Source organism: Eptatretus burgeri, chromosome 15 (assembly GCF_056783735.1).
Source record: "Eptatretus burgeri isolate ZD-2024b chromosome 15, Ebu_testis_v1, whole genome shotgun sequence".
NCBI lineage: Eukaryota > Metazoa > Chordata > Myxini > Myxiniformes > Myxinidae > Eptatretus > Eptatretus burgeri.
The window spans coordinates 32,120,863-32,138,968 of NC_140975.1; the positions used below are offsets into that span (position 1 = coordinate 32,120,863).

At 42.3% G+C, this 18,106-nt stretch overlaps 2 protein-coding genes across 4 annotated transcripts in view; both read right to left on the reverse strand.

The window, feature by feature from the left end:
• Nucleotides 1–5,737: 5,737 nt before the first annotated feature.
• LOC147011855 (ras-related protein Rab-4B) overlaps nt 5,738–18,106 on the reverse strand; it is a 51,260-nt gene continuing 38,891 nt past the window's right edge. For all 3 annotated transcript variants that reach the window (XM_085857284.1, XM_085857285.1, XM_085857286.1), the window contains one exon: nt 5,738–6,986. The gene's annotated coding sequence lies outside the window, so the exon portion shown is untranslated. The remainder of the gene's footprint in view (nt 6,987–18,106) is intronic.
• On the reverse strand, nt 6,994–17,961 carry LOC147011856 (SCAN domain-containing protein 3-like). The gene is made up of 2 exons (XM_085857283.1): nt 8,219–17,961; nt 6,994–8,187 (listed from the first exon to the last, which is right to left on the reverse strand). Exon 1 carries the CDS (start codon nt 9,697–9,699, stop codon nt 8,656–8,658), a length of 1,044 nt encoding a protein of 347 aa, XP_085713409.1. The 5' UTR covers nt 9,700–17,961; the 3' UTR covers nt 6,994–8,187; nt 8,219–8,655.

An 18,106-nucleotide genomic window follows, 5' to 3' on the forward strand; every position in this document is an offset into this window, starting at 1 on the left:
ATATTGTTAAAAAAACAACAACAACAAAAAAAAACCTTCAAAAATCTTCTCGGAAATATCTGCACAGATGGAGGCGAAACTTTACATGTATGGCCGCCTGTCCATGAGGAAGAAAAAGTTCACACATATGATGTCATTGGTCACATGGTTTGGCAGCCATATTGGATTTACCCTGAAACCCATGAAAATCTTCTCCAAAACGGCTGCACAAATTGAGGGTAAACTACACAAGTGTTCAAGCCATGGTTGTACAGGTGTGTTAAGGAATAAGTGATAGGTCACATTATTTGGCAGCCATATTGGATTGAAGAAAAATATTAAATGTTTTCTCTGGAACTGCTTAATCAATCGATGTGAAACTTCACATTTATGATCTCGTAGAGATGGGTTATACAAGGTCCGTCTAAAAAGTAACGGGACTGAGCCTGCTGTGTGCTCCACTTACACAACTTGAAAGAACGGGTTGCGTCAGTCTTTCACAACATTCCAGCAATATATATGATTGGTGATTGTTGACTGCGCTCATTGTGTGATTTTTTTACAGGTCGTGCTTTACACGTTGTCTAGTCTGAGTCATCGTGCTATGAGTCGTGAGCAGAGAGCCAATCTGAGAGAGCCAAGCTTGGCAAAACACCTTCCGAATCCTTCGCAATGCTGCAGCAAGTCTACAGGAAGAAACAATGTCACGTACACGTGCATTAGAATGGCACAAAAGGTTCAAAGAGGGATGGGAGGAGGTTGAAGACGATCCACGGTCTGGAAGACCTTCAACGAGCAGAACGGCGGACAATATTGAGCGTGTGAAACAGATGGTTCGCGCAGATCGTTGACTCACGGTGCAGATGATTGCTGAGGAACTTTCCATCATCAAGGACACTGTTTGGAGCATCATCACTGAAAATCTCGAAATGCGCAAAGTGTGTGTAAAGATGGTCCCTAAGTTGTTGTCCGAGGACCAGAAACAGCAAAGAGTCACTATCTGTGAAGACATTATTGAACACCCCGAGGACGATCCAGACCTGCTCGGGAGAGTCATGACTGGCGATGAATCGTGGATATTCGAATACGATCCCGAGACCAAACGGCAGAGTCGTCAGTGGAAAAGTCCGGCTTCACCAAGACCACAGAAAGCAAGGATGTCGAAGTCGAAGGTCAAGGTGATGCTCATCGTGTTTTTGACATCAAGGGCATCGTCCACTTCGAGTTTCTACCACAGGGTCAAACAGTGAATCAATACGTGTACAAGGAGATCCTCCGGCACCTCATGAGATCAGTCCGGGACAAGAGGAGGGATCTGTAGGAAAACATCTGGGTGCTCCACCATGACGACGCCCCTGCTCACAGTGCCCCGAGCATCTGACAGTTTCTTGTGGAGAGGAACGTGCCAACTCTGGAGCAACCCCCGTATTCGCCAGACTTGGCCACTTGTGATTTTTTCCTATTCCCCAAGCTCAAGGGGGTGATCAAAGCGATTTCCTGATGTAGAGGCCATCAAAAGCGCCGTGACGACAGAGCTCCGGAGGATTCCAGAAGAAGCCTTCCGGGGGTGCATCGAAGCATGGAAGAAAAGGATGGTCAATTTTGTGAGACTGGAGGGAAACTATTTTTAAGGAGACAAGCTGTGATTTAAATATATATTTTGGAATAAAATTTCTGTGAAGTCAGTCCCGTTACTTTTTAGACACGCCTCATGAGATCTCGTACATGTTTTAAATTTCAACTTGATCGGACACATGGTTTGGCAGCCATTTTGGATTTACCCTCAAACCTATTAAAAAAAAATACACCACTCAAAAGAAGTCCTGGCGAGGGTCTGCAATCTCTGATTAGTCTTTTTCTTGTTGTGTATTGTATTTATCGTGGGTTTGGGATGGAAAAAATGTCAATAGACATCGTGACACCAATCCGTAAAAGGATTGTGGTGTTGTATTGGGGTGTCATTCCTTCCTTCCTCGTTTTATTTTTGGGGAATCCTTCCCTACATGCTTTTCATTTTTTGACTTGTTTATTTTTTTCTGATCTGGATGCCAATGATGTCATCATCTTGTAAATTATTTTGGGGGCCGTTTACATGGGGAATCCTCCAAAACCCCCTCAACGATATATTATTATGGATTTGGAAGCCATTTGCACACAAACAGACAGCAGTCCCGAAGCTTAGTTATTTCAATAAGTATGTGCATAGTTAGATTCTTCCCTGTGTTTAATGGGAATTTCATGTGTGTGCTGCAGGTTATTTTATAGTCAGGTCTTTTTACATCTTAAATCCCCCAACAACCCTCCAAAGGAGTCGACGGCAACAACCCCCCTCTGCTTTCGGCACGATTCGCATTCTTCGCGCGCTGGCATGCCGAACACGTGCGTAGGCGGGGTTTCATCGGTAGCTGGCGCTCTGGTTTTTGCTACAAAAAAGGGCCTGGAGTCCCTCTTGTCCATTCAGCGAGGAGAGAGCGTCGGCCGACGCTCGCCAGCCAAGGGGAAGCCAGAACGCCATATACTATTGCGCAGCCTCTTCGAGGGGCGGGCCTCTTTGGGGGGGGGGCAGAGACATCAACACGCCCTCCGCCCAATGAAGGCAGGCCACCGAGGCAACCGACATGCCCCCCCCCCCGTACAATGAGGGATGAGGTGACGTCAGAGGCGGTCCCTCTGGTCCCCGCGCACGAGGGGGAGGGAGAGTGTTCGGCGCGTTCTGTCTGCGCTGGTGCTTGTCTGCTCTCGCCTGGCCGGTTGGTGATCCGTCTGCTCTGGTTTTCTGGTCGTCCTCACAGCACAAAGGTTCCTCTCGTCTCATCCGCCTTCGTGCTGGCTGGCATCCGTCACATATCCCTTGCCCCTGATGCTTGGTGCTGCGTCAAAGCTGTGGATTCGAATCCCACCGAGCAAGACATGACCAAACCGCACAAGGCGGACAGGTGCACAACCGGACTCTGACCCCCCCAGCTGACCTATCCTCCTCGGCTGGAGGGTCCAATAAAGACCCGATGGGGTCCATTTCTTTTGAGTGTGTGTGTGTGTGTGTGTCTGCCCCTTGTGCTCCCCTCCCCATTAAAAATAAACCCCAATTGTTAAATGTACCAGCTCGTTGTGTGTGTGCTTTCTTTCATTGGCTTAGCATGGTGCTTATTGAGATTTAGTGAGGCCGATTGGGTCGTAAGTTGTTCATTTGGTCCGGCACAGCTTTGGTAACTTCCGCTAGGTTATGCCGGATCCGAATCGGTAACAGCGACTCGGTTCCGACAAAGTCGGCCGAGGGTGTGGCTTCCCCAGTAGCTAGACGGCATGGGTACTTAGGTAAATTGGAATTAGAAAAGTGGACCCTACCTCACGCCGTTGAAATATTGGCGACCACGGTCCTTTAAGCGACCCATCGACTCCGGAATTATCCGGGGTGACGACCTTCCATTCCGGTGTTCGGTGGGAGACGGCCCAACTGCTCCGTCTAGTGGTCGTCCTCGCCACCGACCCCCGGCCCACAACAATATCTCATACAAGTCCCTTCATTTACCGTCCAATATCCCTGTCCCTTCTGTCTACACTCAGACATTCTGCTACCTTGTTGTACTTCACTTTCGGAGTCACCTATCTATTTTGTATTCCAACATGGCAGAATTTTTATTTACCCTCTCTCCTTTCTCTGCTACTTTCATTCTATTCAAGAACTATATCTTCTCAATCTTCCTCCCCTTACCATCATACATTCTCTTATTTTCTTCAATTTACTCCTTACCTATATGTACATAAGAGATACTGACATTGCTGTCTGTTGTGTCGCTTACTTAGCCAATGATCTGAAGCACAGGAGTGAGATAACAGCCCTTATTCAATCTGCCATTTCCTTCTCTCCACGATGCTTTATCCACTCCTTTACAAGCGTCCTCTCATGTCCAACATCACACGAGTATTTACAGTCAATGCAATAACCAGGCACAACACCACACTCTTCTCTTTTGTTCCTTTTCTCAATATTGGCATTTCCAATTTGCTCCCTCCCCACTCTTCCCTACCCTGTATACATCTAATAAATAGATGCCGTATAAAGGGGGTCACATGATCACATCTATTTACATGAGGAGGCACTGCACGATTGGCTTCAACAATAGTATGCATACGATATATGGAAAGGTGAAGTTAGAAAGCTCTTTACAATAACTGGTATGACCCCATGTGAACCTCAATGAAAGTATCAGCAGACTGTTCTGGCCCCTTTTCCGTCATACCTCACAATCCATGTGGCATTACAATCTACGATGGAGATTTTGACACGGTGAATTTTATGGGATAGTTTGACAATGCATGCATAAATTGAGTTCGAAAGGCTGTGGTGTATTGCGATTGTCTGTATTCTTTTCAAAATCTGAGAAATTTAATTTTTGGTGATAGTACATGTACAATACTTGAGAGAATGTCACTTCCTTCCGTTGGAATCATTGTAATTGCTTCAGCCATTTTTGTGCTCGGCTGGATGACATTTATCAATAATTCTGCAGATGAACAATTTGGCAATTTTGCACTTTAGGAATGTACTCTGGTGTCTTTTTCATTCTTGTTATGAAAATATTCAAGAACGAGAGGGGAGCACTCGGTAGAGTGCAAAACCTCCGCCGCCAATACTGCTGGGTCACTTAAGTGAACCTGATATCCTATTCATTGTAGGTCAAAACGGATCAGACTCTACTGAACCACGATTGAATAAACTAAACTACATCGACGCGCATGTAGAAATGCCAAAAAAAAAAAAAAAATTTTTTTTTGAAAAAAAAAAAAGGTGCAAAATTTGTTTTCTTTTTGTCTAAATTTTTTTTGGGGGGTGGGGGGTTGGAAATCACTAAAAACATGTAGAAATGCAAAAAAAAAATCAAATATTTTTCAAATAAAATCGAAATTTTTTTGAAAAAAGTTGCAAAATTTTCTTTTTTTTCTCTCTAACAAATTCATTTTTTTTTGGTTGAAAAATCACTTAAAGCATCTTGAAATGCAAAAACAAAAATTCAAATATTTTTTCAAAATGGCCGCCATAACGGCCATATTGGACTTTGGATGAAGTCCAAAATCGAATGGCATGATCCTTGGACCATACCTAATCCCCCCACCAAGTTTCGTCGAAATCCGTCCAGGAGTTTTTCCGTAATACTGTTCACAAACAAACAGACAGGGGTGAAAACAGTAACCTCCGTCCATCTTCAATGGAGGAGGTTAATAAAAGCTATGGCTTTTAAAAAGGCTTATGATTTTACTCAAAAGCAACTTTTAAGCATATCATTTTGTACACATTCAATTGGGTGGTGAATTTTTTTTCCCCCCCAAATGCCATCCCCACATGTGGAGTACTCCATGATAATGCCTTTCAAAAACAAAATTAATTGTATTGTCAATTGTACCTTAAGCCTTTTGCACCTGCAGTTGAGATGCTAGCAGGTGAAAGATCTGTGAAGCGGTGTCATTCACAGGTTCGGTTTTTAACGATCGTGTTTGTCACTTCCGATACAAATCATATACATTATACAGCAAGTAATCAACAACTAGAAATGCTCCTGTTTCCTCCAAACCTTTCCATAATCCTCCTTTTCCTAAACAAGTCACAAGCAAATGCCAATAATCAGGTGACAACCTGAAAACGACGGTCCACAATAAATATAAAAGCATAAAGAAATGGAATGGCTGCCACAGGCAGCTGTAAATTTAGGGAATGCAGAGTAAAGTACACCGATCGCTAATAAAAAGAGAATGCTGAAAGTCATGTTAAAACTTTTATTGAAGACAACACTGTTTTGCTTTCTTACACACAACTGCAATTATCATATGGCGTGTGTGGCACGAGCAGGCAAGGTTATGGGAGATGTTTCGCTAAACATATAGACATCAAAAGAAGCTAAAGTGCTGTTCAGTTGGAGTGCATGGCAATGGTAAAGGGTTAAAAAAAAAAAACCAAAAGAAAATTTGATTAAAATTTGTTTGTTGTTTTTTAATACCCAAACAGTTCGATGTTGAGCAATTTTGAGCAAATCCCGCTCCCACGACACGACTGTAGAATAGTTTCCAGAGTATTTTCAGTGATAATTACAATGTTGACTGCCAGGCTATTTCCACAAAGCGTTTGGAGAGGCGTGTTAACGTACAATACCAGTGTACCAGGAAAGGGAAGACTTGCTGCCACGCTTCACAGTACCTATGCGCAGCCGTTAGTGAGTCAAAGCAAACATATGACCGTCAATAAAAGCACTCCTGGATCAACAGAAACGGAGTCTGCAGTCCTTCGGAACCTTTGTCAGGAGAGAAGCCGGGTTGTTGTAAACAGATTCACGAAGCTTTTCGATCAATAGTTTGTGATCGAACGCGTCACGAAGATCAATTTATTTTTTCATCCAATCAGAAATCAAAAATATTGTTTTATAAGGGAAACAACACCTGAAAACAGAGGAAGGAGAAAAAAAAACAAAGTGCTGAGGTAAATTTAACATTCAACAGAGTGGTGCTGGGTTTAAGGTAAAATGGTGTTTTAAAACTATACCTTAAATTGGTCATGAAATCATATTATTGGAGTGAAGAATGTTTTATCAAAGGCATTAAAAAAAAAAAAGAAAAAAAAAAGATAGTCACAGTTAAAGAAACTTCTCGCAATAAACCAACATTTCTTCTCCGAAATAATATATCCTTCAAACAGAACTCTCCTCCATCGTACAATGGCGGCAAAACAAAATTTTAAATTATATACAAAGCAATTGCACGGCTGGTTAGGAATTCAAAAAAATCGCTTTTCACTTAGCTCAGATAGACACGATCATCGAGAGCCAATGGTTTAACCAGATGGGCAGACACCATTTTAAATTTCCATCCAGTAAAGTAGGCCAACGTACGGTGTGCAAAGAGACCAACATGTTAAATAATCCTTTGGGTTACTGTCTGCACACCAAAGTCCCAAGGCAAACTGCCAGTAGAGGTGACGAGGTCCGAACCACGCCGCAACTTCAGATTCTTCATTCCAACTGAGAGGGTGCGGGAGAGAAAGACATTGAGAGAGAAAGAGAAAGAGAAAGAAAGAGAAAAAGAGAAAGAGAAAAAGAGAAAAAGAGAGAGAAAAAGAAGAGAAAAAGAGAAAAAGAAGAGAAAAAGCAAAAAAAGAAGAGAAAAAGAGAAAGACACTTTTGTATCTTTTTATTATAAAAATAGAAAAGAAAGCCCCCAAATGGGAGTCACATTTTCATTTCAGAGAAAGAAAGAAAAATAGAAAACCAAGAAACAATTTCTGAAGAAAGGAAAGGATTAATCGGGTAGATTATATACAAAACATTTCACAAAAGGACAATTGAAATCCTTCAATACAGCACGTGTAGTGAAGCAAATGAGTACACTAATGTTAGAATATGCAATTTATGCTTTTTCAGTTGAAAAACAATTAAAAAGCATACTTAATATTTGAAATGTAAAAATCTTGTTATTATTGTGATAAGTATATATATGTATATATATATATATATATATATATATATATATATATATATATATATATATATATATATATATATATATATATATATATATATATATATATATATCAGGTCACTCAAGTGAACCTGATATCCTATTCATTCAATTTGACGTCAACAGTGCTCACAGAGTTATAGTTTGCAACTTTCCCTTTTACATACTCAATTAATTTGTCATAACTAGATTCCTTGAGACAGAAATTGATTTTATGTGGGTATATCTACCGAAGTTCCAAAATCAGCCGCAATTATAACTTTGGCATGTTTTTTTGTTGGAAATTACTTATAACATGTAGAAATGCAAAAACAAAAATTCAAGTATTTTTTCAAAATGGCCGCCATAGCGGCCATATTGGACTTTGGACCAAGTCCAAAATCTAATGGCATGATCCTTGGACCATACCTAATCCGCCCACCAAGTTTTGTCGAAATCCGTCGAGGAGTTTTTCCGTAATACTGTTCACAAACAAAAACAAACAAACAGGGGTGAAAACAGTAACCCCCGCCCATCACCAACGGAACAAGATTGTCGGTGACAGCTTCATTGGTGACAGTTTTTGGTAATCGTGCAATGTGCGTTTATTCACGAGCCTTGGTAAATTGTAAACATTGAACACAACAAGTTGTCCATGATAATCGTGCATCATAGTGTAGAGCAGTGGTTTTCAAACTTTTTTTAGTGGCGACCCAATTTCAGAACCTCTCGACATCACGCGACCCAATTTCAGAACCTCTCGACATCACGCGACCCAAAAGATTCAAAACCCAACATATAATATATAAGATAAGATTTCATATCACACAAGAACATTTACTGTTTACTTTATTCACCATCGTCATGTTTTCATCAACGAGTAAACGGAGAATAGCCGACAGTATCCAAATAGTACAGTTGAATGTTTCAGAAGTTTAGTCCGAATGACATCTCTATTATAATACCAAGCTTGCACACTAAAAACTCGGCTCGCCGTCACACGATCCCTATGAAATTGCTGTGGCACTTAGCGGACATGCCGACAATGTTTGGGAAGTCTTGGCGTTCCATAGTACCACTTGCATTTTGCACAATGCATATTTTGTCATTCCCCGTGTACGGTCTGTCGTCTGCTATCAGCTATGTTGTACTGCTATCCCGTGCATGTGCACGGGTATCGCTAGTTTAGATATATCAGTGAGAAGGATGAGCCTGTTTTTCAGAAACCAACTTCTCTATTCGTGGAGAAGTAGATGACAATGCCAGGATCATATCATGCTCCATTTCTAAGCAATTTCTGTACTTTGTTTTAATCACCACCATTGTGGAGAAAGACTGCTCACAAAAGTATGATGAAGGATATGGCATGAGAACCTTAATGGCGCGCCGTGACAGGGTTGGGTACGACGGCAGCATTTTGCACCAGAATGTCAACAACGAATTCGTCCACGCAAGAGCCGGCAATCCTGAATCCTGCTCGAGCTGTACAAGCTCTTCCTGTGCTGTATCATCTTCATCAGCAATCGAGTCCAGTGGAGCCGTGAAAGGGTCCCGAACCACAGAAAAGGACTGCACATCCAGCTCAGGGAAATAGTGCTCGAACTGTTCAATGAGCGACGGAAGGCGACGTGCTATCTCCCCAGAAAGACTGCCGAGCTCAGTATCATCATACTGGCAGGTCGTTATATGCTCCACCAGACGGGGGAAAAGGCTGAAGCACTTAACAGCTGCTTTGTCTGCCAGTAATTTTAGAGTCGCCAGAAATCCGCTCATTTTGTTGTGAAAAATCATGAGGTTGGCGTCTTTGCCTTGGAGGGAGCGGTTGAGGACATTGAGACGTTCAAAGATGTCAACGAGATAGCACAGTTCTGACAGCCAAGAGTCTGACTCAAGCAACGCTACCCATGCCGTTTTCCCTTGTGTCCGTAGGAACTCCTTCAGTTCATCTTTGAGCTCGTAAACGCGCAGAAGGTTTCCTCGAGATAACCATCTGACTTGAGTGTAGAATAATAAATTGTTATGGTCGGCGTCCATCTCCTGGCAGAATAGCCTGAATAACCTAGTGTTGAGGGTGCTCAATTTGATGCGATTCACCATTTTAACGACTTGAGAGCACGCTCTGCAAGGTTTCTGGCAAAGTATGAGGGCGAGCGCTTCTCGGTGAATCATGCAGTGTACCATGGAGGTCTGAGGCAACTCAAGCAATTTAGCCTTGAATCCAGAACGAACTCCTAACATTGCTGGCGTGCCATCTGTTGTAGAACCGAGCAACTTTCCGAAGTCCAGATCATGGTCACGATAAAACTGCTCTACTTTCCCAAAAATGTCCTCGCCTTTGGTGGTGGCCTCCAATGGTTTGATGAGCAGAGGCTCATCGACAAAGTTATCAGCCTTGATGAAGCGGACACAGATGATGAGTTGCGCATACGATGTGATATCAGTGGACTCGTCCAACTATGGCGTGCCACGGCGATTCCTTGATCTTCTGTACGACCTGAGCCGTTACGTCCAGACTCGTATCTTTAATTCTGGGTTGGATGGTGTTGTCAGAGAGGGGTATAACTGCCAGTTTCTTCGCCGCTTCCTCCCCAACCATCAGATATACCATGTCCTTTGCACATGGCAGCACGAGTTCTTCCACAATGGAGTGAGGCTTTTTAGTCTTGGCAACATGGAGCGACACTCGATACGAGGCCTCTAATGCCCGAGAATTGGTCTGATGGCATGTTCCCTCTCTGTCAAGACGCGTATTCTTGAGTGCAAGAAGTTTCCTCTCAAAGAATCCTGATAAGGCGCATGTTTTGTAGTCCAATGCCTCTGCAACTTATTTTGTTTCATAGACTCCGTAGAAAGCACTTCAAAACAAATCACACACTGAGGCCTCTGTGCCCCACTTTTATCCACCATGTCATGAAATCCAAGGTCCAGAAATTTATCATGGAAAGAACGTTCTCGAGATTTGCTGGTGGCCGGTGCTGCCATCACAAATAAGGTCTCGAGTTGTACATGGAGACGTGAATAGACATTAATGACAGTCAGAATCTGAGTCTGAGAGGCCGTGGATCAAACTACTAATTTCCTGCCAAAATGAACCGCCCTTCAGCGAGCCCGCGCATCGGCTGGATCCCATTCCAAGCGTCATGTTGTGCCGGTTCCCATACTTTGAACGAACCGTTTATATTACATCCCATAAAAGCGAACACCGATCGAAAATAGACAATTTTTTTTTTCGCTGCAAGCGGATGCCCGCGACCCCATGAAATTTGCTCGGCGACCCCACATGGGGTCGCGCCCCCGGGTTTGAAAAAAAACCAAGGTGTAGAGTGAAGCAGTCTTTGACAAATCGCCGAAGCGGCACAATGTATTGACTCATTTAACTTCAGCTTTCAGAAGCTTTGCGCCACATCATCACATCTACAGCATTTATGTTTTTTTTTAATAGTTGCACCTTTTGTGAATTATAAAGCCCAAAAATGTATTATGAAAAGTTCAATATAGTAGCCTGAACTTGCCCTTTGTTACCTGTCTTTAACAAACCTTCAGAAACAAGAAAAAAAAAGTGAGATTATTGGTACATTGTGTTATAAAAAGGTTTTAATAACAGCCTCTGCCTTTAGAGTCAATGGAAGGACAGTAGGTGGAAGCATGTGTGTGTTTGAGTCAATGCTTGTTTAAATTGCAGGACTGCATTACCTGTGGCCAAAAAAACTGCAAAGTTACTGTGACTCGCTCTGCAGCAGAGATGGTGCCCCTGAATGTTGCGTTTCTCCTTGCTCTCTGCAAACTGACAAGCTCCACAAGCTCATTAAAGTGTGTCGGATGCATCCTCTGGAAGTTAGCATAACAGCGCTCATCTTCTGCAGCAAATTCCACTCACAAAGTGTTGATCGCTCCTTGAGCCGGCCTTCTCTCCACCCAAGACTTCACCCACAGCCTCTTCTTTCTCCTGGCATGACGTCACCGACGGAGCAGCACTTGTGCCAAAGCAACAAACCCTTCTCATCCTTTCCCTGCATTTCTTCTTCATTTGCCATTTTGTTTACCGAGACTCCGACAAAACAAGATTGTACAAGATCCATCGCTGACAATGTTGTTGCATTGGCGAACATCTGTTCAGTGGCTTTTAGATGGTTTTAATTCAGGCTAAATAAACAAGAATGAGGTGTGATGCTATGGCTACCCAAACAGTGGAGCCACTTCAGCAATATTTTCAAAGAAACTTATCCAGGTAATTTGAAAAGTTGGGGGTGGGGGGTGGGGGGGGTGGAGGAAGCTGCCTGGGAGGCAACACTTGGCACTTTTAGGTTTATGCTTTCACTGGAATGAAAAGTCGAACCAGAATCTGCTATTGGAGTCGAATTTCAAGTTTGTGAATATTCTCTGCAATCATCTTACCTAAAGCTGCTGGAGTTTGTTACAATGCACTCTTATTTCATCTAGTGGATTTCAGAAAAATTTAGGGTGTCCCTAAAAAAATGACATCATTTTAAACTTGAATATCTAAGTAACTACATGTCCCAGGCAAACGAAAGTAAATAGGCTTCATGTTGAACAATAAAATATTTATTTATCAAAATTCGAACAAGAGATTCAGAGGGATGTAGATGTTATAACCGTTTTCTCAAAACTTCACAAATGTTCACGATACGCACCACCTATGACACGACACATGTCAAGTCGGTAGTCCAGCTCCTACTAAACACGCTGTAGCATGTCTTGCGTAACATTCTCCAGTCTCAGTGATTCTCTGCTTAAGTTCCTCTAGGCTTATAGGAAGAGGGGGGGAGGGATATAGACCAGTCCTTTCACATATCCCCATAGAAAAAAAAAATCACAAGGTGTCAAGTCAGGTGAATGTGGTGGCCATTTCAACAGCACATTGTCATTATCACTGGCACACCCAATCCATCTTCCTGGTAGATTCTCATTGAGATAAGAATTAAACATTAAACTTCATTAATTTTTACACATTTTGTTAAAATTGAGATAATTTGAGTGAGAATTAGCTGTTATTTTCGTCATTTATGTCGTCGTCATTTTGTCGTGTCGTCATTTTTTTTTAGGGACACCCTGTATTTTGATAAAACAGCAATGTGGAATAATTGAGTGGAAAGGTCCAAATTGTTAAATGGCATGTGCATACGTGCAAAATAAAAGGGAACAAGTCTGAAGACGACGATGGTTCACGAGCGGTATTTGACGATGTAGATTGTTTCAGAAGTCAAGGATGAGACAATGTAATAATGTTTGACCAAGTTATAGAAATGATCAACATGATGTGGTACGGGTGACAGGTTATTAGCTGCAAAATGTCGAAAACCCGGTTTCCTTCAACAACTTTAAAAATTTGACCTTTGCATAACCTTTAAAGGTCCCAAAACAATGTTGTGGACATTAAAACAAGGAAACAAGATATGTGCTATAGCTTAATGGAGTTAGTTCGTCGAAGAAGGTCGAAAACCCGGTTCGATTCCCACAACTTTGAAAATTTAACCTTTGTGAACTTTAAAGGTCAAAGGTCAAGGATTATGACCTTTGGTGCAAAACTTCCTCTGGAACATTCCAGGAACAATATAACGTCATATAGGCTATATGGCATTTCACACTCCTCGGATTATCCATACTTTGATGAAATCAGCGTAAAAACAAACTTGAAGGGGGCACCACGGGCAAGGTGTTTGAGATAGAGCAAATTTGTTTCAAGACTTTAGGTGGGGAATGACCTCAAGATTATGCATAAAAAAATATTGTCATCTTAGCTCTCAAAGTTTGGGCGGTCGTATGATTTTTACGTCAAAATTCGAAATTTTCTAAGTTCATGACCTTGTGACTAAAATGAAAAAAAAAAAGAGCTCCGTGGGGCTATGCAGGTGCCATTGGGCTAACCAAATACCGAAACCCCTGCCAGATTCGACAACCCCTCGGAGAAGATGGATTTTTATGTCAAAATTGCAATTTTCTAAGTTCGTGACCTTGGGATGATAATGAAAAATCTAGCTCCGTGGGGCTATGCAGGTGCCATTGGGCTAACCAAATACTGAAACCCGTCAGATTCGACAAAACCCCTAGGAGAAGATGCAAATTGAAATCGGCTACCTCCTAAAAACACGTTTTTTGGGCGTGGCTCCGCCCATAATGGGCGGACCACGCCCATTTTCAGGAAAACACAACTAGATCATGATATAAACCTCCCACCAAAATTTAATCAGGATTGGATCAAAACCCACAGAGCTATGCTCGGGACAGACAGAGACAGACACAACAATAACGAATATAGTGGTCACTTATATTTTTCATGACAATATTTTTTTCGTGAACCAATAAGCAGGTATTCGAAAGTCATTCAAAGAAGACATATTGCGAGCACGATTCCTCCCCGAGTTGGCTCAATATACTGAGCATCAGAATTGCAATCCAGCGATTTCTGGTTGAAATTCCAACCCCAAAGGGATAGCGATTGCGAATGACCCAGTATGGTCCTTTTCACAACACTTCAGCATCACAGACTCGTCCATCCATTTAAAATGAAGCTACATTACTATGAAAAAACTCCCAAGGGGTAAAAGGAATCGGTCAGTGTGAAGCAACAAAAGGTTTCTACAAGTTTGGAAGATCTAACGTTGAAGCACGTGTGCCTCGGGGACGGCACAGCATCATCAACAGATCTGAATCGAGCCTGTGAGGACCATTCTGTGGGGTGATGACGATGAGCCATACTACAGTTTCTGACCAATATAACAATGAGAGGATGGCATGCCTAAAACGGGGTCTGGAACATGATAATTGTACGGAAAGTCAATGGACTCTTGATGCGTTCTCTGAAAAGTCGAAGTTCAATTTTAATAACTCAGACTAGTAGTTGATCCAGTGATGGACAGAATAATTCCAACCTCCCGCATGAGACGAACTGTCCAAGATCCACAGGGTTAGACATCATGGGGAAGCATTTACTTCTGAGGTCAGTTCAAGGGCGTGCCATTTTGCCTATCAATACAAATTGCTCGGCCTCTTGTTTTTGTGAAATGTTTTTTTTTTTTTTTTTTTTAAACGAATAAAACCATTTTCTTTACAACAAATAGATGAAATTATTTGATTCGTGTTATCAAAGATCAATCATCCAAGAAAAACAAACAAACTCCAAAACGCAGAACTACCTACTGCTAAACACAGTTCAGCTGCTACAAGCTCCCCAGTATCGGTTAGCCTGAAAGCTTTCAGTCTTTGTGGTAAAGCCAAACCTCTCGCCAACCCTCTCCCCATCCCCACTTCCCTCCCGGGAGAGGACTCAATCCACAGATGCGTTTCTGGCTCACTGGCCATCATTTCTGTTGAGAAATGATTTATTTTTTTTTTTTTGAGGAAAAAAGGGGCAGGGGTGTGCATATAAACTTGTGTTCCATTGTTTTAGTTAAATCTGACAAAAGCTTCAAATGTAATATTTGTCTCAGAGAGTCCTGGTTCTTAATTTAATACATTTATTTTTGTATGTACTTTATGAACGGCCCATACGGGGAATCAGAGCGAAGTTTGAAGGGCTATAAAATCGGAACGAGAGCAAATTTCAAAAAAATGGCTCGTGTTGTTCTAGATAATAGTGCATAGTATCTGAATCACTAATAACATTTGATCTGTCTTGATAAATGAGGGAGGAGATACGATTTGAAAATCGACGATTTTCGCAACTTTGACAGCCTCGTGACATTGACCTCGACCTTGGACGACCTTGAAAGTTATATCGTTGTGCATGTCTCATCGACCTCTATCCATTCCACTATTGGTTATTTGTCTCCACTCGGTTTGATTGTGGACGGATGGACGTACATACTTCGAGACTGTTATTATTAGGTCATCTCTACTGAGATGATAGAGATGACCTAAAGAACAAGAAGACAAAAATAAATAAATCAAACAGTTGAGGAGCATGATAATTGGTGGGGGGTGGGGGTAGGGGCAAGCCACTCCATTACCAAAATACGTGGTCAAAAATGCTCGTCAAATGAGTGCAAATTCACCTTGGCCCCAAGGTCATACAAAATCATATCCGAGCCCACAGGGCCAGAATGCATGGTCATGCCATAAACAAGGACCACACTGGCAGTCATCTTTTTAGTTAAAAATAAAAATGAAAAAGAAGAAAAGAAGGTTAAAAAAACAACACAAACCTTATAACAATGCGAGAGATGCATACCTTGGCCCCCAATGCCAAAGTACACAGTCCAAAAGACTGTCCCACGAGTTTACACGTGCACTACAGCCCAAAGGCTGAAGCACATGGTCAATCAAACACGCGCATTCCAACACAAAGGGCCAGAATGCAAGGTCATACAATAACCTGGGGTCCACTTCTCAGATGGAGTGGATTCCCCACCTAAAGGTTGAAGTGGAAAGCCATCCACAGCAGGATTATGTCCAAATATACACCTCTCAAGTGTTATGGAGCTTTGAACCCAGGTGCCACACCAATACTTACTGCAAGGATTCTAACCACAACCACACACATCCACCCTGTCTAGGAATCCATTACAAAGTCAGTGAGGTTTCTGAAATATACCCGAGAAAGAAGGTATGAAAATTAAAATGCAACTTCCAGCTTAGTTGCTGTCTCGGGGGGGGGGGGGGGAGGGGGGAAATCTAAAATGAAATAAAAGAAAAATAAAGAACAATCCACTGATAAGTGTAGTCAGCTGCAACATCCCCCTCAGTGTCAGTCATCCTGAAAGCTCCAAAAGCCTTTGTGGCAAAGCCAAACGTCAACATAACAAGATGCAGCGTCTGTGTGTCAGTTTTGCATCACGTCCCAAACCACTGGTCACACAAAGTAAAAAATCCATCCATCTATCCATTGGGACCATACTCTGTGCAGAGCGTTGGTGCTGCCTAAGCAGTCTCCTTGGCTATTGGGCACAATCCTGGACGGGTCGCCTCTCCGATGCAGGATACCAGCAAGCTGGCACTCATTTTGCTGACCTCGGAAGGATGACAGGCAGAGTCAACCCCACCTGGTATTACTTCAACAGCCAAGCGGGATTTGAACTCAGGACCCTCGGATCCCAAGCCCACCATTCGAGTCATTAAGCCAACACCAGGCATAAAAGTAAAAAATGGTCACTCAAACGTTTGGGTATATATTAATCCCCAAGGATCCAGGCAGTGAAGGGTGAAATTTGTTTCACTTGGACAAAAACATTTTTCATTATTCACATCGACGTGGACAAATGCCCAGATAGAGCAAGTGTAAACAATGCTTTGCGTGGCTTGGCGACAAGACGCGAGACTACCGATTGACTGTGCGAGTCTAGGTACACTGTGATCGGCTCCTGACAAGTGCCATCAACGCATCATTATTGTACCTGTTCCCTGTTCTTAGACTTCCAAAATGAAAAAAAAACAAAACATTAGAGGTACAGACAACGCAACAAAGAGTGGGCCTGGATCCCACAGCCTTGCGACATAAACTCACAGGTTATTCATGATAAATTCATGACAGAAAACCTGACAGGATAAATCCCTCAATAAGATAGAACGGTACTCGGTAGAGTGCATACCTCTGCCAAGCTGAACATTTAAGTTCTGCATTCCACTGATAGGCTGGATGTATCCGGCCGTTAACCAAAAATCTTATCGGCTTGTTCTCGTCACCTACCCAGCTCATCCACTAAGTTTTGTCATAACCCTTCCACGTTATTAGATAACTTGCTGTATATCGTTTTTGGCTATATCTCTCAATGCTGATTAATCACTTAGTTTTAAATTAGAAAATTAAAACATTATCGCGAGTTGTGCGTGCGTGTGGGCAAACGCTCCCATCTACTTTTCAAACAATCCTCTTAAGAAAGTTCAGTCACTCAAACTTTTGCGTATCACTAATCAGCCATGATATTTCTTGGGCAAACCACATTTCAAAGTTAGCCACCATCTGGCATCCTCCATCGTACAAAGTCCTTCTGTGGCACATCTGAACTTCTATCCACTGACAAGGCCTTCATCTATAGCTCAATGGAGTACAGTACTGTGCTACACTGTCTCACACATTCATGCCTTGGAAGCCAAGGCCTTCAAAATCATTGGAATCTCCCATCGCAGACAGGTTTGGTGGTCTGTCTTCTACTGCCTCCTCTGTGGTCTTGCACCCACTGCTCTGTGGCTTTGTCCCCCACAGGTTTCTGATGGGCACACACGATACACCATCAACCCCCTTCTAGTGAAACTACTTAAATTCAGCATCACTGCTCACCTCCACTGATTTGTTTGTTCTTTTTTCCCCACCTGTAGAACCAACTTCCACATCCTCTTCCATCTCATTCTTTCTCCATTGTCTTCAAGACAGCTGTTCCCAACCATATCAGATCATCCCCATTCCAAAACCATGATCTTTTTGACCTTCGCGACCTCAACCATCACCCCATCCCAAGCCCTTATTCCAAATTTCCAGTTTTTCACTCCTGAGGGTTTCCTTCTTTGTTTGTCCAAGACTCCCTCTATCTTGGCCTCTGCTGTTGGTCCCCCCCCCCCACCACACCCACTGCTGTTCCTGATTCATTCAGTGTTTTTTGTTGTTGTTGTTTTTGTTTCCTGATCCAATATATATATATATATATATATATATATATATATATATATATATATATATATATATATATATATA

Excerpts from the sequence above, each read along its gene's own strand:
- LOC147011856 (XM_085857283.1), bottom strand. The coding sequence starts at position 9,699 with ATGTTAGGAGTTCGTTCTGGATTCAAGGCTAAATTGCTTGAGTTGCCT.